A 24,697-nucleotide genomic window follows, 5' to 3' on the forward strand; every position below is an offset into this window, starting at 1 on the left:
TTAAAGTTAAGGTAGTTATCTAAACAATTGCCTGGACAAAGCATTCTGGATGTATTCTCCTGTCTCAGCCTCCTTGACGGGCTTTAACACAGGTATTAGTCTTGTGATGTGATGTCACAGTAGTTTACTGTAATCCTGTATAACTAATGATTAACTTTTATCTTCATAAAAATAACATGTTCTTCAAATATCTACATTTTGCTTAAGTGATTTAGTGCCGAGTTCCTTAGATAAACAATTTTACACACATTAAGATTGGGAGTCAAAATTCATTGTTACCAGTTAACAGACTGGTGTGTATACAGTGCTCATCCACTCTGAAGACTCAAAGTATTTTTTAAGAAGAAGTCACATTAACACAGTGCTTTTTATTGTATACCTTTAAGTGCTTTCTAATTACTGCACAACAACACTCCAGTGGATGCATCAGGAGCAATTTTGGTTCAGTTTACTGTCTTATGGCTCTTGAACTGGACATCAGACTGTCAACCTTACAATTACTCAACAATCTGCTCTCCCTGCTGAGCCACAGCCCCTAAAACACAGTGAGGCTCCCGTTTCCTTTCAGCTTGAGACTGTCAGTTTGTTTCCAGGATGGCATCATGCCATGGCAGATTATGGTCAAGATGTTAGTACCTCAATCGAGATATAATTTCAAAACGTGTGCGCGGCTCCATTTGACATAAAAGTCAAGTTCATATATACACTATATGGAAGAAAGTACCAGGCTACCGACACATTACATCAACAGGAGCCACTCGGTCATCGAAAGCCATGTCATGAAGCTCAAGGTCCACGGTTATGTGTTGATGTTAATGCCAGAGGAGGTTTAGTCAGCAGAGCTTTGCCAGCTTTTACCGTAGCCTCAGCATTCAGCAACTCTGCGCTGTAACTTCACGAGGTACACTTGCTGTGGTTCCTTAACACTTTCACTTTGCAATAAACAGTACATTGCACAATAACTGAAACCAGCCCCCTGAATGAACACTATCTGTAAAGATGTTCCTGCATGAAAATCCCAACCATGCCACATTCTCAGTCACTTAACTCATCATTCTGAGCCATTGTGATGCTTGGTGAACTTAAGTGGGTTGTCTTGATTATGTCTGCCTGAATATATTGAATTTCTGTCATGTTGATCACATAAGTGCACCAACAAGCAGTTGAATAGATGTACAGGGACTAGTGAGTGCTCATGGTCAATTCCTCCAATACAAAGGGCTTCTTTTATCTCCAGGTTGTTAGGTTTTTAGTATCAAAAATGTTAACAGCACTCCAACATTACCCACAAATATTCTCTGGCTCACAGGTTTTTAATTTCCCTCCTCTTCATTATCGTAGAGTAAACACAATAGTGTGAAGAATTTCCTCTTATTCCTCAGTGAGACAGTTAGCACTTGCCAACATAGAGGATTTGCTTGGTTTACAGCTAATATGTCCAGAATTGCACAGCATTCATTTCACACTTGACAGGTGTGCCCTTGAAATGAGTGTAATTCACCTCACACTGTGACTGTCTGGGAGGGGAGGAGCATCTGTAAAGTATTTACTTTTGTTACAGCCTCATTCCAAAAAGGATTCATTTCTCACCTCAAAATTTAACGCAAAAATAATCCATGAATAAAAAGTCCGCTTGAAATTCATCCATATGGATAAAAACTAAAAAACAAAAGCATACCGTGAACAAGTATTACAGTTAAGTACTGACATCCTTTGCCATGACATTCAAAACAACGAGTTTAGCTGAAATGGAGAATTGTAAACTTTCATCACGGTTGCTATGGTGATTGTGTGTAGGCTTTTCAGGTGAAAAATGACTCAATTTTTGAATCAGGCTGACAAAATGTGGAAGAAGTGAAGCACTGTGAATACAGCTACAGATGTCTGGTTTGGAAAAGATTGTTTGGGATAAAAAAAATTACTTTGAAAATGCTGAAGGATGGATTTTAAGTTCTAATAGCTTCTAAAATGATTAAAATCACTTTATTTCTTAATGGAATTGCGATTTAGGGATTTAATAAATTACATTTGGCACTTTTTCCCTAAATATGTAATTAAGAATTTAAGATTTCTAAACGTGTAATATTATATTAAGCTTTACAAATAGTCATACAAAACTGTTGACAAGTCAAACATGCATTCATTAATGGAAATGTTTATTCTAGTAAACAGTACAGACCATATAGAGACCATAGAGATCCTCACTTTTCTAGGTAAACCTCTGTTCTCTACCCGTTGTTCCAAATGTTTTCCTCTATAATTCACTGGTTCGTTTGTTTATGCTGTTAGGACACATATACCAGACATGATACTACAGAGACCGTACACGCACTGTATGCATTTTTATAAAAACAGCGCTGAATAATTTGTCGATAGCAGAGAGAGCAACAACAACAAGAGTTAGAAAAGAAATCAAAGAAATGACGAATGACACAATGAATTCATTTTGCCTGCTTAATATTAAGCATCAGCATTCCAGCAAAGACAGAATTCAGTGGTTTCACACTACAAGAAAACATGAACCATTCTGATAAAATGAACATTAAAACAAAGAAACTGTTAAGCTGTAATTTTGACACTTATCATCAATCATAAGCTGATATTTCTTAACTGCTAACACTGTTGATATTTTAATAACATTTAGTAATTAACATTGTGTTTACTTGTTTTTCCTCAAAATAAAAAAAAGGATTTGCAATAAAAGGCTTTTGATGCTTGGAAGAAAATCAGGTCAGAAGAGTGGCTGGCTGTGGATACATAAATAATTATATTAAAAACATACACAACATATAAAAAATTAGACTTCTTTCAGACTATACATAAAACAACAATAAAAGAAACATATCTATTGCACAATGGAGGTATCTAATGACAAATACAGTATGAACAATGGTACCAGTCTGTTAACAGCAGTACACAGCAGACGGGGTGATTGCAGACACATATCATAGGCGGTCTTTTACAGAAGGACCGAGTATTGAGTGCTGCTAGTTCTTGGTGCTAATGATAATATGCATGTTGTTCCATCTCACCACATACTCTAATTTCAATTGTTTTCAGCACTGGTGCAGAACGTCAGAATCAAACCCATAGAACTGCTGTCCAACCCTACTTCTCAAGGAGTGCGTTGGCATAATCACAGGTCCCTCTGTTTCCTACATGCTGCTAGTTATACTGTGTGAAAATATCACATCCTAGCTTGTTGAAGTATATACACCGCCACAGAATGTCAGCTGTGCTATAAAGATAACGCACCTCTCTGCCCTATAATATACAGAACGAGTCCACGTTTTGCTTTCAAAATTCAGCTGAGCCATCCACATACACACTCAGTCAAAGGACACTCTCTTTAGTTCTGGGAAAAATAAACTTCTATAGCACTTAAGCCAGTGTGGGTTCCACATAGTTACAAGAAGAATAGCAAAAGCTTCAGTCCTCTAGCTGTATCTATACAGACTTCTTTCAGGCTCAGTACCACATGCAAATCTCCCACATTGTGACCTCAGTGGTATCACAGCCTATGTAGAAGTCAAACCAACCATGTCTTTGAACTGTGGCAGGAAGCCGAAAAGTCAAACTCCACCTGTGAGGGGCCAGCTCGAAGGAGACTTGAAACATGAACATTCTTGCTATGATATCACCTTAACGAAGCAGTTAGACTATTATGTCACAATCAGCAGTGACAAGTTTAGAGATGCCCCAAGCAAGAAGCTTAGATCACATTGCTTCTCAAGCTAGTATAGATGAGTTGTTAGGTGACTGCTATTGGAATACATGTTTGATCTGATGTCAATGTGCTGTAAGAATGAAAGAAATCTGGTTAACAAACAAAAGTAACACCACTAGCCACTGTGAAAAACAGGGGCAAACAATTCTGCAGTAAGGTATTGAACATACTGCACCTTTTAGATAATACACATAGCTTTTTATTCAACTTCTAGTATACCACACTATAAGCTTTTTACTCGATAGCAATTAAGTTAACTGTAACGTTTTATAATGCAGTGAGAACAAGTGTGTAGCTGACGACCTGCTGGCGCGTAGAAGCTCATGAACAGTTTTATTTAAACTGAGAAAACGGACGGACACGAGGGGGCTTCTGTTCATGGCAGAGACTTAAAAGCCAACGTGTGTTTTATGACTGAGAAGTAGATGAAAGCAGGTTTATCACATACTAAGGACACCGCTCAGTAACAGCTATAGTAAAAGAAACACTCTTGATGTGTGAACATAACAAAGAAAAGCTGAGAGAGGCAGTTTACACTTCTTACTCGCAGAATCAGGGGTGCATTATCAACCTTAACTTCACTTTTCACTCCTATTTTGGTGAATTCACATTACAAGGATTTATATAATGCTGACCCTCTGGAAAGCAGTTTCAATATGTCTGACATCTGGGAAGAAAAAGACAAACAAATATGCAATGTTGCATCATGAAAGTAACCACATTAGTACCAGCATTTTCTTTTTCAACGTGATGAGTGGAAAAGCAAGTGTAACACTTATTGGAGGTCATTCTGTCATATCACTCAGTTCAGAGCCTTTACACGCCTCCAGCTCGTATTTGGGACCATCCCATCACAGTTTTGGACTGAAATCTGACGCAACCTGAACATTTCAGTACATTTTTTTTATGTATTAAACTTCAAGTTAAGCAGAATGTACGCCAGTGTTTTCTGTTATTAGAAGGAGTTTATATTTTCATTAAATTGCAACAAATCTGAAGTGATTTCAGAATGACTGAAACATTTTTAGGTTCCATCAGATTGCATCCAGTGCAATGTTACAGTATAAAGATCACATCAGTAAGCTTTGCTTTGCACTAACAGCTCAGAAGTTAAGTTCAATGAAATCTGCTTTTATGGGACAGCAAAAGAACAAAATCCAAATAAAAAACAAAACAAAACTCTAGAAACAACGTATTTCTGTCTCCCTTAAGCATTGGTTCATAGTTCAAGTAAAGAGACAACTCCTAAAATAAACAAAGTGAGTTGTTATGGAGCATCAAACTATGTCACATAAGAATTAGCACTCTTCAACATCCAGTTTCCTGCCAGTCAGAAATCTATCTGCAACTTGTGTTTGCTGTTCTGTAGTCACCAACTAAAAACAGTGCTAAAACCATCAGTTTCTACAAAAGAATCAATAAAAAACAGACTAGTTGAAATATGAAAAATGAATTCCCTCATCTTTTATTTCATTTGCTGGATGTGGTATGATATCACATCATTGTGATCAGAGTACAGTTGTCAAGAAGAGGCATAGGCTCTGTCTATATACACCGCAGAGACGGCAAGAAAGCTCTACAGGTCAGTGCAGAGGACTCTACACGATGACCTCACTCATGATAACGGAAAACATATTTTTACAGTACGTTACTCTCACTCCAAAGAATATGTCGATATCCTGACATAGTTATTTTCATTCATTAGGTAGTTATCACATTAGAGGAAACCAATGTAATGCACGCTGCTTCCCTCAGCTTCTGTTACTTTTATGTCTTCATTTTTTAAAACTGAAATGATGAGCCAGAGGAAGGGAGCGTCTGTGATGGGTGGCAAACGTAATACTGAAAAAGAGAAACATATAAGCTACAGACTCAAGGCAGAAGAGTACCAAAGAAAAACAACCCTACTCTGAGTCTCTTCCCCCCGCTCTGTATTATTTATTTCTTCATGATAAATAAGCACAACACAAAGTAAAGTGGGTTTTCACATTATGTCACATTTAAACTGGGGACTGAAAGACAAATTCACAAGAGAAGCCATTTAAACTCAGGGACTACAGCACACACCTGAAAAGATAATATTGTCTGTGGTTCCTTGAGGCCTTTTGAATTTCAGTAGTACACAGAAGGAATATTTCATGACAATTTTAACATTACTGTTAAAATTGTTATACAGTGGAACCATTGGATAATAAGGCTCTTGGTATCCCAGATTGCCTGAATCTTTATCTGGTTAAAGTGTTTAATCTCTAAATCCTGATATTTGGAGATATAAGTTCACCTGGAGTCATGAGAAAAAATGAAGCACTGACTTTAGTCTAGCTTGAAACAAAGTGGTTAAATACAGTTTAAAAATACTGTTAATATCGATCTTTTCACTTCTTATCTCAGTCTTTGTTAGTGTAAGTGTCTGGCCTTAAAAGAATATTTAATGAGTATTAGGGCTGGTTATTGTCACTCATTTCTATAATTGATTGACTCAGAAGGTCCAGATTCGATCCCCGATTCAATTCGATTCAGTTTCGACTCAGACAGTCAGAAATATTATAGTGCTGATCATTCATTAATACATGTCCACATTTGTATATCTGTGTATAAAAAGCTGACACTTCATCAAAGGTGTGAGCATCACAGCAGATGCCTTTGTGTCAAAGTAACTGAGGATAAAACACAGAAAAGCATGAAGGAGATTTTCCTGGTCTGGCTTTTTAAAGCAGACAACCGCCTTAAAAATATTCTGCAGTTGAACAAAAACGGAAGAAAACCATGAATCTGCATATAAACATTACGTGACGCTGCTGAAGTGAAGCAGAGCAAAGTTACAGAGAAAAAAAACCAGCGCTGTACATAAAACTGTACATAATGCAGAAAACAGATTTCAGATTGGAAACTGTTCTTGAAATAGAGTGAGAGAGAGAGCCGTGCAGGAAGTGTGATTTTTATCGCAGTGGAAGCAAAACTGTAAAGTAAGAGGGAATTCACGACGATGTGTTTCACACGTGAAGCGTAGTTTTGATCTTTTTTTTTGCTGCCTATCAGTGAATTTTGGTCGGAAAGTGGCAAAACCTGCGACTTCAGAATCTGTTTGCTTTCAGCAGCTGACGGCGTGTCTGTGCGCAGATCTTCGGGCGAACGATCCGCGATTTGTGTTTACGTCTTTTCGCGGAATCCGTTCAACTGCTCTCATTTGCTGTTTTGTGGTCGTTGAAGTCATTTTTGTGAGCTTTAAGCTGAGATTTTGTTGTTTCTGACAAAATACTTAAAAATAATTAAAAATCGAATCAGGATTTAATGACTCAATATCGCTTTATTCAAACAAAAATCGATTTGAATCGGGGAAATCGATTTTTTAAACCCTCCCCTAATGACTATTACTGAATGAATCCAGTCCTTTCTATAAGCCTCTCTATACCAAATGGGAATTTAAACCTCATTCTATGCATTAGCACTGAATATTAACTGACATACTTACTACATCATGTAATTCTATTAACTAAATGATACAACCAATTTACAAGTCCCTTCTGAGAAGTACAGGGGCAATTTCTTTGCTGCTGATTGTTACAACAAAAGAAAAGGTCATCTGCTCTTCTATTAATGACAGCAAGGTTTGTTTCCATATGGAGAGTGTAGCTTAAAAAACAAAACAAAGAAACATGAAGTGATACAAACTGTCGTGCAGCGATTAGCTAGTCTCCCTAATCGGTAAAACAACATTACCGTGTAGCTACTATGGGGCCTGTACACTCTTTCTACCAAGCAGCTTTCTTTCCACGTCTTTATATTTCAGTTCCCCTTTTCTTCATGTCAGCACCCGTTTTTCAATGATGTTTTGCAACCCACGATTCTGTTTTATTGTTTTTTTCTGTTTGCAGGGCCATCATCCAAACTCGTCTGAAAGTTTCTTGTTCTCTTCCAATCCAATAAAGTCACTGAGTGTGGAGTTCTGTGTGAGTGTGTGCAGTAATTAGTTCAGTGATGTGTTTCATGTCTTAATATTTCAGTCAGTCACCTTTGTCTGCAGGTTAGCCTCACTATGGCTATACAAGTATTCACATGTAGTGGGACCTCCAGGTCATGCATTGGACATCTCTGCTTTACTGAGGGCAATGGCCAGTTCCAGGTCCTCCTGTTCCTGCTGTCTGAGTCTCTTCAGCCGCTCACGTTCTGCACGCTCGCTTTCACGTTTAGCCCATTCTAACTGCTGAGCCTCGTTTCCAAACTGCAAAGAGAAAGATAGAGAGAGTGCGAGAGAGAGCGTTGAGATTTGCAGTATTGTGCAAAAGTCCTGTGCAGTCTTTCATTTCTTTATATTCTGCAAACAAAATGGAAAACAGATGAAGAGATTTATTGAAATGTGGAAACTTACTACAGTATATAAGTCAAAAACAGTTTGTGCAGTTCTAACCAGCTTGAAAGTTAATATTTGGTATGAACACCTTTATTCTTCGATACAGTCTGAACTCTCTTAGGCACCTTTCTTGTCATTTCTTCAAGTAGTCTTAAAGAATAGTTCTTAAAGCTTTCAAAGCTCTCAAAGCTCTGAAATGTGGATGCCAAACTGCTCCAGACTCTGGGGAGGCCAATAAGTGGCTGACAGCATTGATTGTTTTGTGTGTGGGACAGTGTGTGTGTTAATTGTCATGGCGAAAAAAAACTAGCTGTCGCCAATCAGTTGCTTTCCAGATGGCATTTCATTGTGGATCAAAATCTGGTGGTTTTGCAGATAGCTGTAGAAGCTCACAGCGCCTTCTCCCATACTGGCAACCACTTGACTAAAAATTTCAGATCTAGATTAATCAGTCCATCACACACCGTTGCCACTGATTTTCAGTCCATTTCTTGTGCAATTTATCATACATCATGCTTTTATCCCTGTTCTCCTCAAGGGCTCCTAGACAGGCCCCCTTCACTGAGAAGATTTTTGATGAGGCTTCAGTGAATGGATGAACTGAAGAGCCAGATGTAGCCATCGGGTCCTGTGTTTTTTTCCAATTTTTTAAGGACTTGATTTTCAGATACTATTCATCTGCTGTAGACAGTGTATAGGCCTGCCACTTCTTATATAGTTGTCTGTTTGTCTAGTCTCCTCAAATTCTCTGCACACAATGTGAAGATATGCCAAATTTTCCACTAATAGCATTTTGTTGGTGTCAAAAAGATAATTTATTTCTGTCAAACTGTGTTGTCTGATAGGCTGCTAATAAAAATTGGAAATGAGTAAAAAAGCAGCAAATGTCCAAAGAAAAACTTTGAAAGACATTCAAGAGGGGCTGAGTAACCCAATAACTTGCTCAAGACCACTTTAAAAAGTGTTGGTCCTTGAAAGCAAAAGATATAGAAATGAGGCACGGCTCAAGACTTTTGCACAATAAGTCCTTGTTTTTGAAACAATTCCTTTTCCACATAACAAGATCAGAGAAGACGTAAGCTGTGGCCAAAAGAACACAGATTTGTCCATCCACATACTTAGACATGTGTCCAGTGTTTAAGTTTGAAGAGTTTCCAACTTGAACAGTAACAAAGTCAATTATCAAACATATCAAAAATTAGAGGTAATTTAGAACCACTGTCAGATTGAAAACAGGATACTGATGGATACTGATTGGATATTGCACATTCGGTTGGTTTAGTACAGGGGTCAGCAACCTTTCACACCCAAAGAGCCATTTGGAGCCGGTTTCCACGCAAACGAAAACACTGGGAGCCGCAAATACTTTTTGACATCTAAAATGAAGATAACACTGCATATATTGTTTTTTACCTTTATGCTTTGTGTGAACAACTAAGGTGTGTTGCTTATGAAATCCTTGAAGTGCTAATGAGAAAATTACATTTTATTTATGTAATTAACACATTTTGAACTCTTAAAGAAATATAACAAAAGGAAAGACGCCCAGCTGAACTAAAATAATCCAGCAAACAAAAACTGCTTTGAGCCGCCACCCTCATATCGCCTTTGGGCTTTTGGAGCCTTGACCTGACTTTTAAAAAGTAATTGGAAAAAAAGCACTATGCTGCTAAAAGATGAAAAATAGATATTTGCAAAATTCTGCCTAAATATGTATTTTACCTGGTTAATGTGTGTGGCGGGGCGTGGTCTGCAGCGCCGCTGCAGGGGAGGCGGACGCACCTGAGCGGCACCCGCGATCACGCCTCGCCGCCTTAACGTCTGTGCTATCTATGCTGTTGTGTTGGTGTGTGTCGGGCTGTGAACTGAAAAGCTACAGCCGGCTGTATGCGTACAGCAACCGTGTGTGAAAAGTGGTCAATAAAGAGATGCTGAAAAGCGTGTTCATGGAAACAGCGTCGGGTCTGCCGTGATATGTTTACAATGGAACTTCTGCTCCTGAACCTCTGCGCACAGCGTCTGCAAATCAGGGCTGTACGAAGTCACTTTCATCTTTACGCAGGACTGTAAGCTGTCATCTGTGAGGCGTGAGCGGTGTTTGTCTTTAACATTGTTCACAGTGGAGAACAGCTGTTGACATAATGTGGATCCGAAGATCCATAATTGGTCTACCTGGGGTTGAAAGTCTCGATAAATGCACGGCGTTTCGGCGGGTACACCGGCTTCCGCGAGTGTGACGCTTATTTTGAGTGATGAAAAAATAATAGAATATAATTGTATTTTTATATTTCAAAATCACAATAATCTTCCAATTTAGAACTACAAGTTAAAAAAGAACATAAATAAAATACACTTCAGCTAAATACTTCTAATTTATTTTCCCAAACCACACGGAGTCGCACTATAAGGACTAAAGAGCCGCATGCGGCTCCGGAGCCGCAGGTTGCCGACCCCTGGTTTAGTAGAACTGACATGTATTAGCACTTGGATGCAGAACGATGCAAACATTTGGATGGAGGAACATCTGAACCACTCCAACCACTTAAGATTAAAACCATTTTCTGCTGAGGAGAAGCTTCTCAGTTACCATTTTCACAAACTAAGATTTTACAGAGGTACATCTTAACATCAAGTATTGAAAGCAAAATGTGCAAATTTGGTCTTTCTGGTTAAACTACAGTAAAGAAACAATAGTGAAATAAATCAAGAAGGAGAAGAAGAAATAAGTGGAACTTTAGAGGAGTAAAAATCTCAACTTTGATTTGATGATTCCAGATGAGAGAATTTTCATTGTAGTCTTGTCTAGTCAAAATAAAGTTGATTAGCCTTGAATGTTTGACCATCAGATGATCTGATATCAAGAATAAACCCAGTTGAGATGGTGTAAAACATTTTGACATGCAGATTGAAGAAAATGCATATGTGAGAAGTTTCAGGCGAGTGTGTAAATAGGTGACAAAGGAATACAAACTAGCATATGTGTCCAAACCTTTACCTAGTGATACCATTTTAAAAATCTGCTTGCAGGGTCTACAATAACCTTTAAAAGTAGCGACTCTCTGCCCTTTGTTATATGTATACAGCACTTTTCATATAATAAATTAAAAACAGTTTCTGTATTTTAGTTTAGCAACTAAAGCTCTTGCTATTACTGTACATCTGAAATCCTTGTCTTACTCTTCAACAAATATTCAACAACATTTTCAATAACACTTCCCAAATGATCATTTTATGTGAATGTAATAGTGCTTCTTACCTTGACTTTGTCAGGTCCTGTTAGAGAGTTGGATTATAGAACAGAGAAGTTAATAACCAAAAACACTAAGCTGGTTACACCACACAACAGCAAACAGACAATGTAAATGGATACTGGCCAAGTTTCTGTGCAGTCCATTCTGAAAAACTATTTTTAGCGATTTGTTAGTAATTTATTTTTAGATCAAGTGATTCTACTAGCATTCGAATACTAGACAGTTTATAAAAAATCATATAAAATCAGTAATTCTTAAACTGATAAAAGGTATTGAAGCTAAAGTAAAAAACTAAGACAGATGGACTGTGAAGAAACAGAATGCCAGTGAATCCCTTCAAGCAGGAATGTGTAACACAAAGATCTAAGCAAAGCTTAACAAGACCTCTACAAGAAAAGATGTGACATGCAGAGAGTGAGAGAAAGTAGATGACAAATCTGTATCTGAGTATTTTAAACACCATGTAAATGATGAGTTTTGGCAGATGTAACAGTCATCTACTAAAAGCAAAGTGTGCTATGCCTTTAGTAGATGACTTTTTAAAAAACTATTTTTAATTTAAGAAGGAAGTACAGGTCCTTGTGTTGGTGCTGCAGTTGCCTGATTTTGGAAAAGTGGAAATAAATGTTGTAAATCAAGTAGAACAGTCTAAAGCTAACATACCTTCATGTAAAGGTCCCCTTACCAGAGGGCTGGAATAAAAGTGTTGTCTGTAGTAGATTTAGTATAGTAGTTATACCAATATTAGATCCAAGAACCATTCAAATTTATAATGGTACATCATGGTTCAAATAATGTCTGGATGGCCAAACACCAAATACTTTACAAATTTTATATGAACTGTGATGTTTTTCAGGAGACATATGTCTTAAGTAAAGCGAAGTATTAATCTACAATTTAACAAGTAAAGCTGTGAATGTAGGTTAGGTTGCATTGACAGATCATGAGACACTGTTCTTAGCTGCAGTGTCAGGTTGAAGATAGACATGGAAGTAGATGCATGAGAATAATGAGAAAACCTAAAACAGTAATGGAAGACAAAGACATGCATTACAAGAATAAGCAGTTAATATAAAACACTTATCAAAGTAGTTTAACAAAGGCGGTAACATAGCAGCAAACATCAAGAGTGTGCAGGGCAGACAGACTCAAGAGCTGATAGTTGAGTAGTGATACTGTGGTGTCTCGTGTTCAATAGATAATTCCAACAGAAAATTTGAACTGAGTTGTCAACCAATCTGACAGAAAAGTTATTCCAGGCTTAAAATAGAATAAAAGGTGTTAGGTTATCTGGGGATTTAAAAATGGATTTGTGTTTGTTGTTCTAGTCTCAGTGACTCAATTAATTCAGAGTAACACTCGTGATAAAAACAGATCTACCACAACTGATATAACCCATTTGCCTCTGTGAAGGTCTTGGTAAACCCTGAAAACACCTATGATATTCTTCCTGCCAAAACAAAAAACCACACAAAGTGCTGACACCCTTTCCTGCACAACATGAAATTTAGACTCTCTGCAGTGCAGTTCTGCAAGCCTTACAGTGTCAATACCAAACTGTAATTTCTAAAGCCAGTTTATATAGTGCCATGGCAGAGGGTGGGGTAAATTTAAAGGCTTTGATTATTTGGTACAGTTAAAGTGGGCTTTTGAGATACTTAGATACAGACATAAATAGCTGTTCTGTAATTACACTTTAGTTCTTTTAATTAGAATTTAGATCTTTTCCAACAAAAATGAGGGCTATTAAGGATTCCTTTGATGGCTTCCAACAGTGGCAAACAAAGGTTTATAAGGAAAAACTCAGTTTTGAAAAACCGCAAATATTTTGGGATTTAGCAAGTCTTGTGTCTAGACTCTTCTGGACTCAGACCACAATAAGCCTGGCTTTACAAGATACAGGAGCCATCAAGCTGAAGGAGGAGTCCTATTGGGCTTGGATAGCATGTGGAACTCCGGTGACAGCTGCAACCCGGGCAGGAAAAACTTTGGTATGGGACAAGTTCAGTTGACCTGATGACACGCCTCTACAACACTGCTTGGTGATCCGAGGCAGTAACTCTGGATTAGCAGACTGGGGTGGTGGTTCCAATTTTTCAGAAGGGTAAGCGCAGGGTGTGTTCCAACTACAAAGGGATCACAATGCTCAACCTTCCAGGTAAGGTCTATGGCGGAGTAGTGGAAGGGAAAGTTCATTCGTTAGTCTCTTTATCATCTCAGGGATATTTGCGTTTGTGAGTTTGGCCCAAGTCTGCATGTGTTTTGTGAACCGGGGTTAAGGTCAGCTCTTCGTGGTGAAGAGAGAGCTGATGAAAGTGAAACTCTCAATTTAGCTCTCTATGTCCCTTTTCTAACCTGTGGTCATAAGTGATGATACATGCGGCAGAAATAATCTTTTCCGAAAGGTTGTTGGCCTCTCCCTTAGAGAGAGAGGGTAAGAAGTTCAGTCATTCCAGTGGAGCTCAGAATTCAGTGTGCTCACAATGAATAAGTTACCCTAACTTAGCTTTCTTAAAGGTTAAGAAGTGCTCACCCACCCCTACCCATGTTAACTACATTCTACAGTAGTACCATAGAAAGCATTTTGACTAGCTGCATCTCTGTGTGGTGTAGAGGCTGGAGAACTGCGAGTGGAGTGGTGAGGAAAGTGGAGAAAATCATCACAGCTGTCAGCCCTATTTGATCACTGTTCGAATACATATTATGGCAAGAACCATTCAGCTAAGTAAAAAGAAACAAGAGTCCATAATTACTTCAAGAACTGAAGGTCAGTCAGTCGGGAAAATTGGTAAATTGCTGGTGACACTCTTGGGGGTTATTCAAAACTGAAGCCACATTGAACCAGCATGGCTACCACAGCATCCTGCAGCGACATGCCATCCCAACCAGTTTGCGTTTAGTTGGACCGTCATTTATTTTTCAACAGGACAATGACCCAAAACACACCTCCAGGCTGTCTTAGGTCTATTTGACCAAGAAGGAGCATGATGGAGTGCTGCACCAGATAGCCTGGCCTCCACAGTGTGCTTGATACAACACGTCTCATTCACACATACATTCATACAAAGACGTTTGTCTGAGACTTGCTTTCTAGCATTTATACTCCGATGAACGCATCAGGAGCAACTTGGGATGCAATATCTTTCCCAAGGACACTCTGGGGTGTGGACTGGACCACCACCAACCTTCTGATTAGCAAATGACCTGCTGAGCCACACAACCAAATCAAAATGTAATGCTACCACCAGTCTGATTGTCAGAATACAATAAATTCTAACGGGCTGCCCAAAGAGCAATCAGACGAACTGGCTTCTGAAGGTTGCAAGAAATATCGGGCGCATTGTGAAATGTATAAGATGGGTATCCATCCATCCATCCATCCATCTATAGTATATATATTAATAGTTTAATCATTCCATTGTTTAATTTAAAAACATGACTTTTTACCCTCTTATTCTAGTGTACCTCCCTTTAAGTACTTGTAAGTAAATATTATTAAATTCTATTTAATTACAGGGAAACTTCACCATTAGTCACAGTTCATATTATATAGTGTTATCACAGCTTTAACTTTCAGCAGCAAGAACACTTCTTTTATTATCTGTTGGTACAACTATTAATTACAATATTCGGGAAAAAATTTTCACCATGAGTGGCAGCAATTTATATGTGTGCATACTGTACTATATGAATGTGGTAACAGTGTAAAGACAGCATGCTCTTAAGATTTTCAGCCACAATTTGGGAGCTGTGAGGTGGTTAAAGAGTCTGTGCATTTATGAGAGAACTGTAATTCCTGTCATACGAAGAATAACAATGGATGACAGAGGACAATGCTAAGGTCATTTTGATGCTTACATTAAGCCTGTAAGGCATATAGATATAACTTTTACGGAGGTATAACTTGTGGATGTTTTTTTAAAGCTGTGAGATGTAAGTAACTATAGTAATATAGTTAATAATAGATCTGACGAATAATAATAAGAGTGCCAGATGAAAGAGGATAATGCTGGCTTTGTTTATTTATGTATTTGCTTTAGATGTATATGTTATACATATAGAGAGAAGATTTCTGCATGAAAGAGAAATTCATTTCTTTATTTCATTTTGAATGTCCATAGTGTCAACATCATTTACAGCTCCTGATAAGCAGCTCTAAATTTTGTTACCAGCTTTTTTTGTACACCTAACACACTGTCAGTCATCAAAGCTATAAAGTCCATCCATATGAAGAATGAAACATGGGGTGAAAGGCTATGTGGGTGTTGTTCATATGGTGAACGAACAACAGCTATGCTGAATTGCTTTAAAGCTGCTGTTTAAATGGTCCTGAGAAACATACGACACAGTGACAACCATACACACCCAAAGGATGACGGGTTTTTGTCTCATTGGGATTCTAAATTACTGTACACTCTGCTAAGTCTTGTGCTTCAACAGCACTTTTGGCACTCATCAGTCTTCATCAGGATCCTTCCATTGCAGTAAAATGAAACCTTGTAATTGTGGTAGTGTGGCTCTTTGCACTGAGCTGTGACACCTGTTGTGCACACTGACAGTTAAACAGTATCACTCATCTCAACTTACAGAATTGAAGTCTGTAAAACCCAAAGTAGAGCCTTTAGTGGGTTTACTTGATGCTGAGGATGAGACAAAAGGGTCTTTGCCGCTGAATGGGTCTCCCAGGCCCTTTTTACTCTGAAAAGGGTCAATGACCTCGCCACTGAACGGTTTGAAAGGATCACAGGGTTTGGAAGAGTCAGATGAACCAGTCATGTTCACTGGTGTGGTCTTACCTGAAGACATAAAAGAATAAAGGAGGTAAATATCATAAAGAGAAGAGTTTTCCTTTCCAGGTTATTTCACCATCAACATCAAGTTTTAGTTTTGATTTTAAACCACAACAAAAGCTTGCTGACGAAAAACTGATACAAGCAACAGGATCATAGCACTGATATAACTTTGTCATGCGATAAAAATTTGAAGAACTACAAGAAAGTATCATTTAGACAAGCATTTGCCTAAGGACTATTAAAAAGATGTCAAAGTGAAAGATAAATTAACTAGGTATACAGGTTGAGTGAAACCTGAGAGATGTCATGACTCATAAAAATGGCCAAGGTCAGATCACAAACAACTATGCTGACAACAAAAGATCTGATTTTGTGTGCTTTTCATAAAACCATGCATATTCAGAATCAGAATCAGAATCAGAATACTTTATTGATCCCTGGGGGAAATTATTTTTTGTTACAGTGCTCCATTTTAAACCAACATTAAGACAAGACAGACAATACACTAACTAAGAATAGTACAATATATACATATACATACATACATACATAAGTCACTCATAAATAAATAGTTGGAAAAGAAACATGTGTGTATTAAGAGCTGGTTCACATAGTTCTTCTCATGACCTGCTTAACCTCCAGTGTCACCTCAAAGTTACCTGCCAGCTTTGAAAGCCACACAAGTTTCACATCCACACACAGCACACTATACAATTCAAATCAGGTCCCAGTGCAAACCGTTAACAGTACTACATTCTCAAGAGAACGGAAACACATGAAAACAGCTGTCATAGGAAAAAACACAAGCAAAGGACCACACCCAGCAGACAAAAACCAAAAGTAGTGACCTATAACCCACAAAACGATTTTCAACGGTTTCCTAGTAAATCACTTGGTTTGCTTTCTACCCATGTTACCCAATGCTGGTTCCCCAATTTACCACCTAGATGAACAGACCAGTGCCCATGTTCAGAGAGTATGCATAATCAAAGCTGTTAAACTATACATTTAAGACTAGGGATGATTAGTTTCTTGTTAACTTAGCTCTGTAAAACATCATAATAATGACGCCGGAAGAGTAATTAAAAACATTCTCACACACATTTTTACTTGAAAACAGAAAGCAATTCTTTTTATTGAAATTATTCCATATTTAATTATGTTAACTTACTAGTTGTTTCACTTCTACAGAAATCATTCAGACTAAATATATCTGTTTTCTTAACTTTAAATTCGTTGCATACTAGGATCCTTGCACTGACTATTCAGTATAACTTTTGACTTCCAGAATAAAAAATGCACTGTTGTCCACGAGGACTAAACTATCCAACACTTAACACGATCTTCATTTAAAATGGCAGTTAATCAGTCTCAATAACGCAGTAATGCTAAACCACATGAGCAACCACAAAAACAAACAAAAATGCTAGTAGCAGCAAGGAGTGGAACTTGGGGTGGACAGGGGATCCTGGGAACATTAAGACTTCGTTAACTTGCTGTGGAGGTGCTAAACCACATGCATCACACAACACACACATATACCTTTAGTCCCATTACCCAGATAACCCCTGAGCAGTTATCTGGGTAATGGTGAGTTCATTTCACACTAAACACTGAGCAAAAGTGCACGCCTGGCGATCAGTTATTCCTCTTTCGATAAACTGCATACATGGACGCACACGCACACACACACTTGAGAAACCACAATTATGAGCTCCACCCTGTTTTAAAATATTTTGCTACACTTTTCACATCTAATTTCAATGTTTACCAGAAGATTGTACATGCAACATGCAGCATTTAATGAACCAAAAACAATACAGTAAAAGACAAAGTGACGTAAACACGTGTATTTCGTATTTCACACAAATCTGCCCTCGGTTATATAGTTTACACTTCATTAAGCAATGAAAATAACAGAGAATAAACAGGTGTGAAGACGGGTTAGGTTTAGGATAAGGTAGAAAACGTAAAGACCATTAATTAAATATTTAAAGATATTGTTTAAGAAGTTCATAATATTAATTAATATTGTTAACTTCTTAAATTGCAAAAGAGTTTTGATGCTTTGCCACTGCACACAGCTTGCAGTCTAAAGAATGCCCTTCTCTGAACAACTCACCCACACATAAATACTCGCGTACAAACACATCAAGGAAAGAGAGAGGAAGTATGTCAGGGTGTGTCTGCAAACAACAGGCCAACCAAACCACACATCATGTCTCTTACGACATCACCTTCACATGTTCATGCACACAAACAACACAGCATTTGTAAGCAAGGATGAAATCTACACAAAAACCCAAGACAGTAGATTAAGGTGTCAAAGATAAGAAATGAATCAATAAATGCATTTTTTTCATGAATACTGGAGGTTGTTTTTTTTTTTTAAATCTTTTTAGCTTCATGTATTGTTTATTTACTATCTGCCATTCCTTATAATAAATAGCCCTAACTGATGTTTCTGTATTAAACTGTGTTACCATTTCATATTATATAAACACAATTCATTAGATTTCATTTTATTTTTAATAGTTTAAGCTACTCTTTCTAAATGGCTTTATCAGTGTCACTGCCTGATCCATATTGGAAACTGAATTTCTTGTGTCTCTCATTTGAAAGCGATATTTTTCTTTAAATTTTCCTCTCAAAAGCAATGTTATATGGAACCGTAGGCTAAATTGTACTTGTTTTTTGTAAAGACGTCATCTTTGATTTTAAGGAGGATTGTTTTTATTCCAGGTAATTTCTTCACTGTCTTTTTATGTGTGAAAGAAAGCACGATTTGAAATCATGCCTGATGTTGATAACTAGACAAACGGATGGATAAAATGTGTTTAGTGTGGCTTTAAAAATACAATGCTTGTAAAGTTATGGAGAGCTGTAATTACGGGCATGGCAGTGATGCGGAAATCACACTTAGTAAAACCCCAAATTTATGCTGGTTTGAGATATAGGAGCTAAAGTCCCACTTCCTTTTTGGTGTTCAGCCTCACTCACCACAGTAGATTCTCACAGACATTTTTGTTAGTCTTCACTAAAAGATTCAAATTCTGCCCAGGTGTTCTTTACCAAACAAAAACAGTTCAGGTCAAACACCTACAAATAATAGTATTAACAGTATTCTTGTATAATTCTGGCACCTTTCTAGGCCACCTCAAAAGCCTACACAGTGTGACACTCACCACTGGGTGGTTTGGGTCTGGGGGGAACACTTTTCTTTGGAGGCAGAGCCGGCATGTCATTCTTCCTGCTGAATGGGTCATCCACAAACACTGGCTGGAAAAAATTTGAGAAAAGGAATGTGTCATTTTGAAACAGAATCATCATGCTGAAAAAGAAATACAGGCCATTAGAGTTCTGAGTCTTTACTTCTTAAATATGATTAACAACAGCATCACATGAACACCATCCAGAATTGGAGATTATCTATCGGAATTTCAGGAGTGGGACCACGCCTCCAAACACGCTCCTTCTGGTTGTCAACTATATAGGTTCCCCCAGTTCTGCAAGCTGTTCATTCTCGTTTACGTGCCCCACCCTCCCTCCTTGTTCTCAATTCTTTAACTTCTTCACTCCTATTTAGCACACGGGGATCTGCCAGGCCCGGGAGCCGTCGCCAGTCCCCTTCGATGCCTTCCCCAAACCGCAGCTCAATTCATGTCATGCATACCTACTAAAACGCTGTCAAACCTAAAATGAGGAAGTGGGCCCAGCAAGTGAAATACAGTGGGGCAAAAAAGTATTTAGTCAGCCACCGATTGTGCAAGTTCCCCCACTTAAAATGATGACAGAGGTCAGTAATTTGCACCAGAGGTACACTTCAACTGTGAGAGACAGAATGTGAAAAAAAAAAAAATCCATGAATTCACATGGTAGGATTTGTAAAGAATTTATTCGTAAATTAGGGTGGAAAATAAGTATTTGGTCACCTCAAACAAGGAAAATCTCTGGCTCTCACAGACCTGTAACGTCTTCTGTAAGAAGCTTTTCTGTCCCCCACTCGTTACCTGTATGAATGGCACCTGTTTGAACTCATCATCTGTATAAAAGACACCTGTCCACAGCCTCAAACAGTCAGACTCCAAACTCCGCCATGGCCAAGACCAAAGAGCTTTCGAAGGACACCAGGAAAAGTATTGTAGACCTGCACCAGACTGGGAAGAGTGAATCTACAATAGGCAAGCAGCTTGGTGTGAAAAAATCAACTGTGGGAGCAATCATCAGAAAATGGAAGACATACAAGACCACTGATAATCTCCCTCGATCTGGGGCTCCACGCAAGATCTCATCCCGTGGGGTCAAAATGATCATGAGAACGGTGAGCAAAGATCCCAGAACCACACGGGGGGACCTGGTGAATGACCTGCAGAGAGCTGGGACCAAAGTAACAAAGGTCACCATCAGTAACACACTACAACGGCAGGGAATCAAATCCCGCAGTGCCAGACGTGTTCCGCTGCTGAAGCCAGTGCATGTCCAGGCCCGTCTGAAGTTTGCCAGAGAGCACATGGATGATACAGCAGAGGATTGGGAGAATGTCATGTGGTCAGATGAAACCAAAGTATATCTTTTTGGTATAAACTCAACTCGTCGTGTTTGGAGGAAGAAGAATACTGAGTTGCATCCCAAGAACACCATACCTACTGTGAAGCATGGGGGTGGAAACATCATGCTATGGGGCTGTTTTTCTGCCAAGGGGACAGGACGACTGATCCGTGTTAAGGACAGAATGAATGGGGCCATGTATCGTGAGATTTTGAGCCAAAACCTCCTTCCATCAGTGAGAACTTTGAAGATGAAACGAGGCTGGGTCTTCCAACATGACAATGATCCAAAACACACCGCCCGGGCAACAAAGGAGTGGCTCCGTAAGAAGCATTTGAAAGTCCTGGAGTGGCCTAGCCAGTCCCCAGACCTCAACCCCATAGAAAGTCCGTTTTGCTCGGCGACAGCCCCAAAACATCACTGCTCTCGAGAAGATCTGCATGGAGGAATGGGCCAAAATACCAGCTACTGTGTGTGCAAACCTGGTAAAGACCTATAGTAAACGTTTGACCTCTGTTATTGCCAACAAAGGTTATGTTACAAAGTATTGAGTTGTATTTTTGTTATTGACCAAATACTTATTTTCCACCCTGATTTACGAATAAATTCTTTACAAATCCTACCATGTGGATTCATGGATTTTTTTTTCACATTCTGTCTCTCACAGTTGAAGTGTACCTCTGGTGCAAATTACTGACCTCTGTCATCATTTTAGGTGGGGGAACTTGCACAATCGGTGGCTGACTAAATACTTTTTTGCTCCACTGTACATTACTGTGCAAAGGCTTGAACCAACGCTGATGAGGCTTCAGCAATGGGTCAACTGAAGGGCCAGATGCATTTCTCAGGCCTCGTGACACGTATTTGTTAGTTTTCTTCGTATTTCCTAAGAACGTGAGTTTCAGATACTGGTCAGCTTCCTACCAGTATTGGTTTTTTTTGACCAGCCACTTGTTTTTGTCCTCCACTTTTCCAGTTCCCTAAAGCCAAGGTATGGCAAGTTTTATACAAGTAAAACTGTTGAATCGTTGGGATTCGTGAAATTAGGCTAAAGAAATTGGAACAAATGGTGTGTTTTTGTGACAGGCTGCTAATAACCTGCTGACAAAAAAATTTCCAAGTGTTATGTGTTGAGTTAGGTCAGTGTTATGTGGCTTAACACATAACACAGACCTACAGAGGAAACACTCCTCTGAAATTCATCAGGTACAAGACTGAAACTCGACTGAAAATAAGGGGAAAACTAAAAAAAAGAAAAAGAAATAGTTTAAGGCTTCAAAAAGCCTGGAAAACTATTGTTAAAACCACTTAAAGAGATCAAACAAAGTCTGGAAGAAAATATAAAGGAATGAGCGATAGCTAATTTAAATTCAATTTCAAATCAGTTTTATTCATATAAGGTGCTTTATATTGTAAAGACCCTACAATAATATAAAAAACAGAGAAAACCACAATAATCATATGATTATTATGATATGTTATTGTATGTATGCCTTCTGATGATACTGCCTAAGGGAAGCATGTGTAATGTAAATGTAATGGAAACTGTGGAATAACTAACCTTAGTGTGTAAACAAACATAAACAAACTGAAGTCTATATTAGAGTCTCAATATCAATGGTACTGAAAGTAGCTGTACATAATGATACGTCTGTGGGTTAAAAAATGCTTGGCTCAACAGAGTTCTGACCTTCTGTCAGCCTGGCTGCAGTGCTGAAGGAAAACTTTGTTGTTTTCTTCGATCAGTGATGAATTGTAAGTTCAAGCTTTACAGAGGGCTTTTTTATTGTCTGAAACAGAACAAGACTTGTTCTAAATCAGATAAAAAGTCTGAGAAATCAGTTGATGATAGATAAAAAATAAAACTGGCTGTTGAGTTTTCCGAATAAAGTGGACAAGGAAAAGCATCAGGCTTTCAAATAAATTATTCTAGTAGTGTGCTTTGGATGAACAAACACCACTGTGCATTGTAATAGGAATGGAGAGAGCCAACACCCATAAGGGAAGCACAGTACTGTTTAATTTATAAAAAGTTTACAAAAGCTATCACTAAAAAATTTAAAAAAAAAACCTGGCAGCTGCCGGTTCTACCCCCTCAGCCTCCTAGTAGACACACTTATGGTATCAATTTAAAAATCCTAAGCTACTTGAGTAATCACATTCACAAGATTGACAGAAAACTTGAAAAATGTTCACTTTTACCATTACAATACAGCATTATTGTAATGGTTTAATTGATTGATTTAATTTTGTCAATATGTTTTCTTTCAGAGCCCATGTAATGAGTGGGATCTGGATATATTTGGTAGAGGGTTTATTTTCAAGATCAGGTTCACCTCCCATACCTTCTGGTAGTCTGGAAGCCAGGTGGCCCTTCCTTCAAAAGGGTCTCTGGACTTCGACATGTGGCTGAAGTCTGCAAATCCAACAGAAGTGTTACTGCTGTTGAATGAACTGCTGCCAAACGGGTCCAGTGTGCCAAAGAGGTCTGAAAATGACACAGTTACACTGAATTTATATCAACAATCTCAATGTACCTGGAAGTATTAGGTAGGGCTGGGATCACATATTTCCAGATTTTCTATATCTGCCAGGATACCGTTCACACTGTTATAAAATTTTATTGATGCTCCACATTCCCAGTTTACATTAACTACCTTAACCTTTTTTCAAAGCCATCATCAGGTTAAATTGCTTTGTTAAGATGAATAGATTTAGAATGAAGAAATCATGCTGTGTTGCAGTCTAGATTTTCAGGTTTAATTAAAAGGGTTTAACAGAAATATGTTTCCCAGTCACCTGCCTCCTAGATCAATCTGATTTGTTGTCAGTATGTTGTTGATAGTACATATCAACAGGAATTTTCAAAAATATGAATATAAAAGGTTTATCTGAAAATGTAAACGCTAAAGAAACTCAAGTCTGCACAGCACCAGAAAAGCTTTCAACTTTCTGATAAAATAGAAAGATAGAAGGAATAGAGAAGGAATAGAAGGGCATACAAAACCAGGCAGTCATATCATAGGTAGACTGTAAGTGGAATTAGTCACTAGTCTTTACTCATAATGTGAAAAAGCAGGATGAATTCTGAAATTTGCGTGAAAAGGGAAAGACCATCTCTGAATCGAGGAGGGGGCCTAAGGTCTGTCATCTGTCACCATCTTACAATGCTGTGATTGAAGCCATTCCCTAACTCTGCCAATGGTACAGAGAGTACCATTGATCAGTGGGATTAAATCTGAGTTATTAAGTGGACTTAGAGCATTGGGTAAGCAACATGACACATCTTCTGTACAACCTGGGTTTTAATAGGCAAATTAACATGGTGCTCTTCAGCTAAGTAAATAAGTGTGGTGAGAGGCTCAATTTGCTTCAATCACTGTGACAGTCAACTTGACCCATAGAACAAGCATGTTTGTATAGACTACACTCATATCTCAGCAGAGAACACACAGTTTACTGAAACAGGTCCAATGGATTCATAAAGGTTTGTTAAAACATGTTTGTGTCAAAAACAAACACTAAACTGAAAAAAATTCCAAAATTGACTCCAAGCTAAACTCAAAATAGAGCTTAGGTCTGCTGTACGATGGTGTATCTGGCCAAAACTGTCCTTTTTGGATATTATACAGCACAGAGAATAACAAGTTCTTTTATTCTGTGGTTACAAAAACTACACGATGTCCAAAGCTATTGAGGAGGAAGTATTAAATCATACCTGATCCTTTAGGTTTTTGATGGCTTGAAGAAAATGGGTCACTGCTTGTGAAGGTAGTAGGTTGCTGCATAAAACAGAAATGAGAGAAATATATACAAAAGAATACAACGTTAATTGAAAATGTATTCTAACTACAATGTTTATTGAGGGGGTTTTCCATGTACTTATTAATGCATTAATTATTATTGGTCTTTTTGTTTGTTTATAATGCTGGAGTAAACTCTACAGTGGGTGCAACTGAACCAGAAATCTCCGAGGTTCTTATGGAAACCTTCAATCTAAATGAAAATATAAATTAATATAAATTGA

The 24,697-nt window shown here is 38.2% G+C and overlaps 1 protein-coding gene across 11 annotated transcripts in view; it reads right to left on the reverse strand.

The window, feature by feature from the left end:
* Positions 1–2,135: 2,135 nt before the first annotated feature.
* eps15l1a (epidermal growth factor receptor pathway substrate 15-like 1a) overlaps positions 2,136–24,697 on the reverse strand; it is a 55,423-nt gene continuing 32,861 nt past the window's right edge. For 7 of the 11 annotated variants that reach the window (XM_086270235.1, XM_086270231.1, XM_086270230.1 and 4 more), the window contains 5 exons: positions 24,389–24,452; positions 23,016–23,158; positions 19,308–19,401; positions 15,917–16,125; positions 2,136–7,949 (listed from right to left, as the gene is read on the reverse strand). In XM_086270235.1, coding sequence (XP_086126361.1) covers positions 7,803–7,949; positions 15,917–16,125; positions 19,308–19,401; positions 23,016–23,158; positions 24,389–24,452 — 657 coding nt within the window. In that variant the 3' untranslated portion in view covers positions 2,136–7,802. Of the gene's footprint in view, positions 7,950–11,334; positions 11,352–15,398; positions 16,126–19,307; positions 19,402–23,015; positions 23,159–24,388; positions 24,453–24,697 lie in introns of those variants that run through there. The other 4 variants (XR_015125888.1, XM_086270229.1, XM_086270236.1 and 1 more) reach the window with 4 other exon arrangements.

The sequence above is a fragment of the Aulonocara sp. 'chitande type north' Nkhata Bay genome, linkage group LG17 (assembly GCF_057382095.1).
Source record: "Aulonocara sp. 'chitande type north' Nkhata Bay isolate Kocher_YH1m ecotype deep benthic linkage group LG17, A_spYH_male_GT1.1, whole genome shotgun sequence".
In the NCBI taxonomy this organism is placed as follows: Eukaryota; Metazoa; Chordata; class Actinopteri; order Cichliformes; family Cichlidae; genus Aulonocara; species Aulonocara sp. 'chitande type north' Nkhata Bay.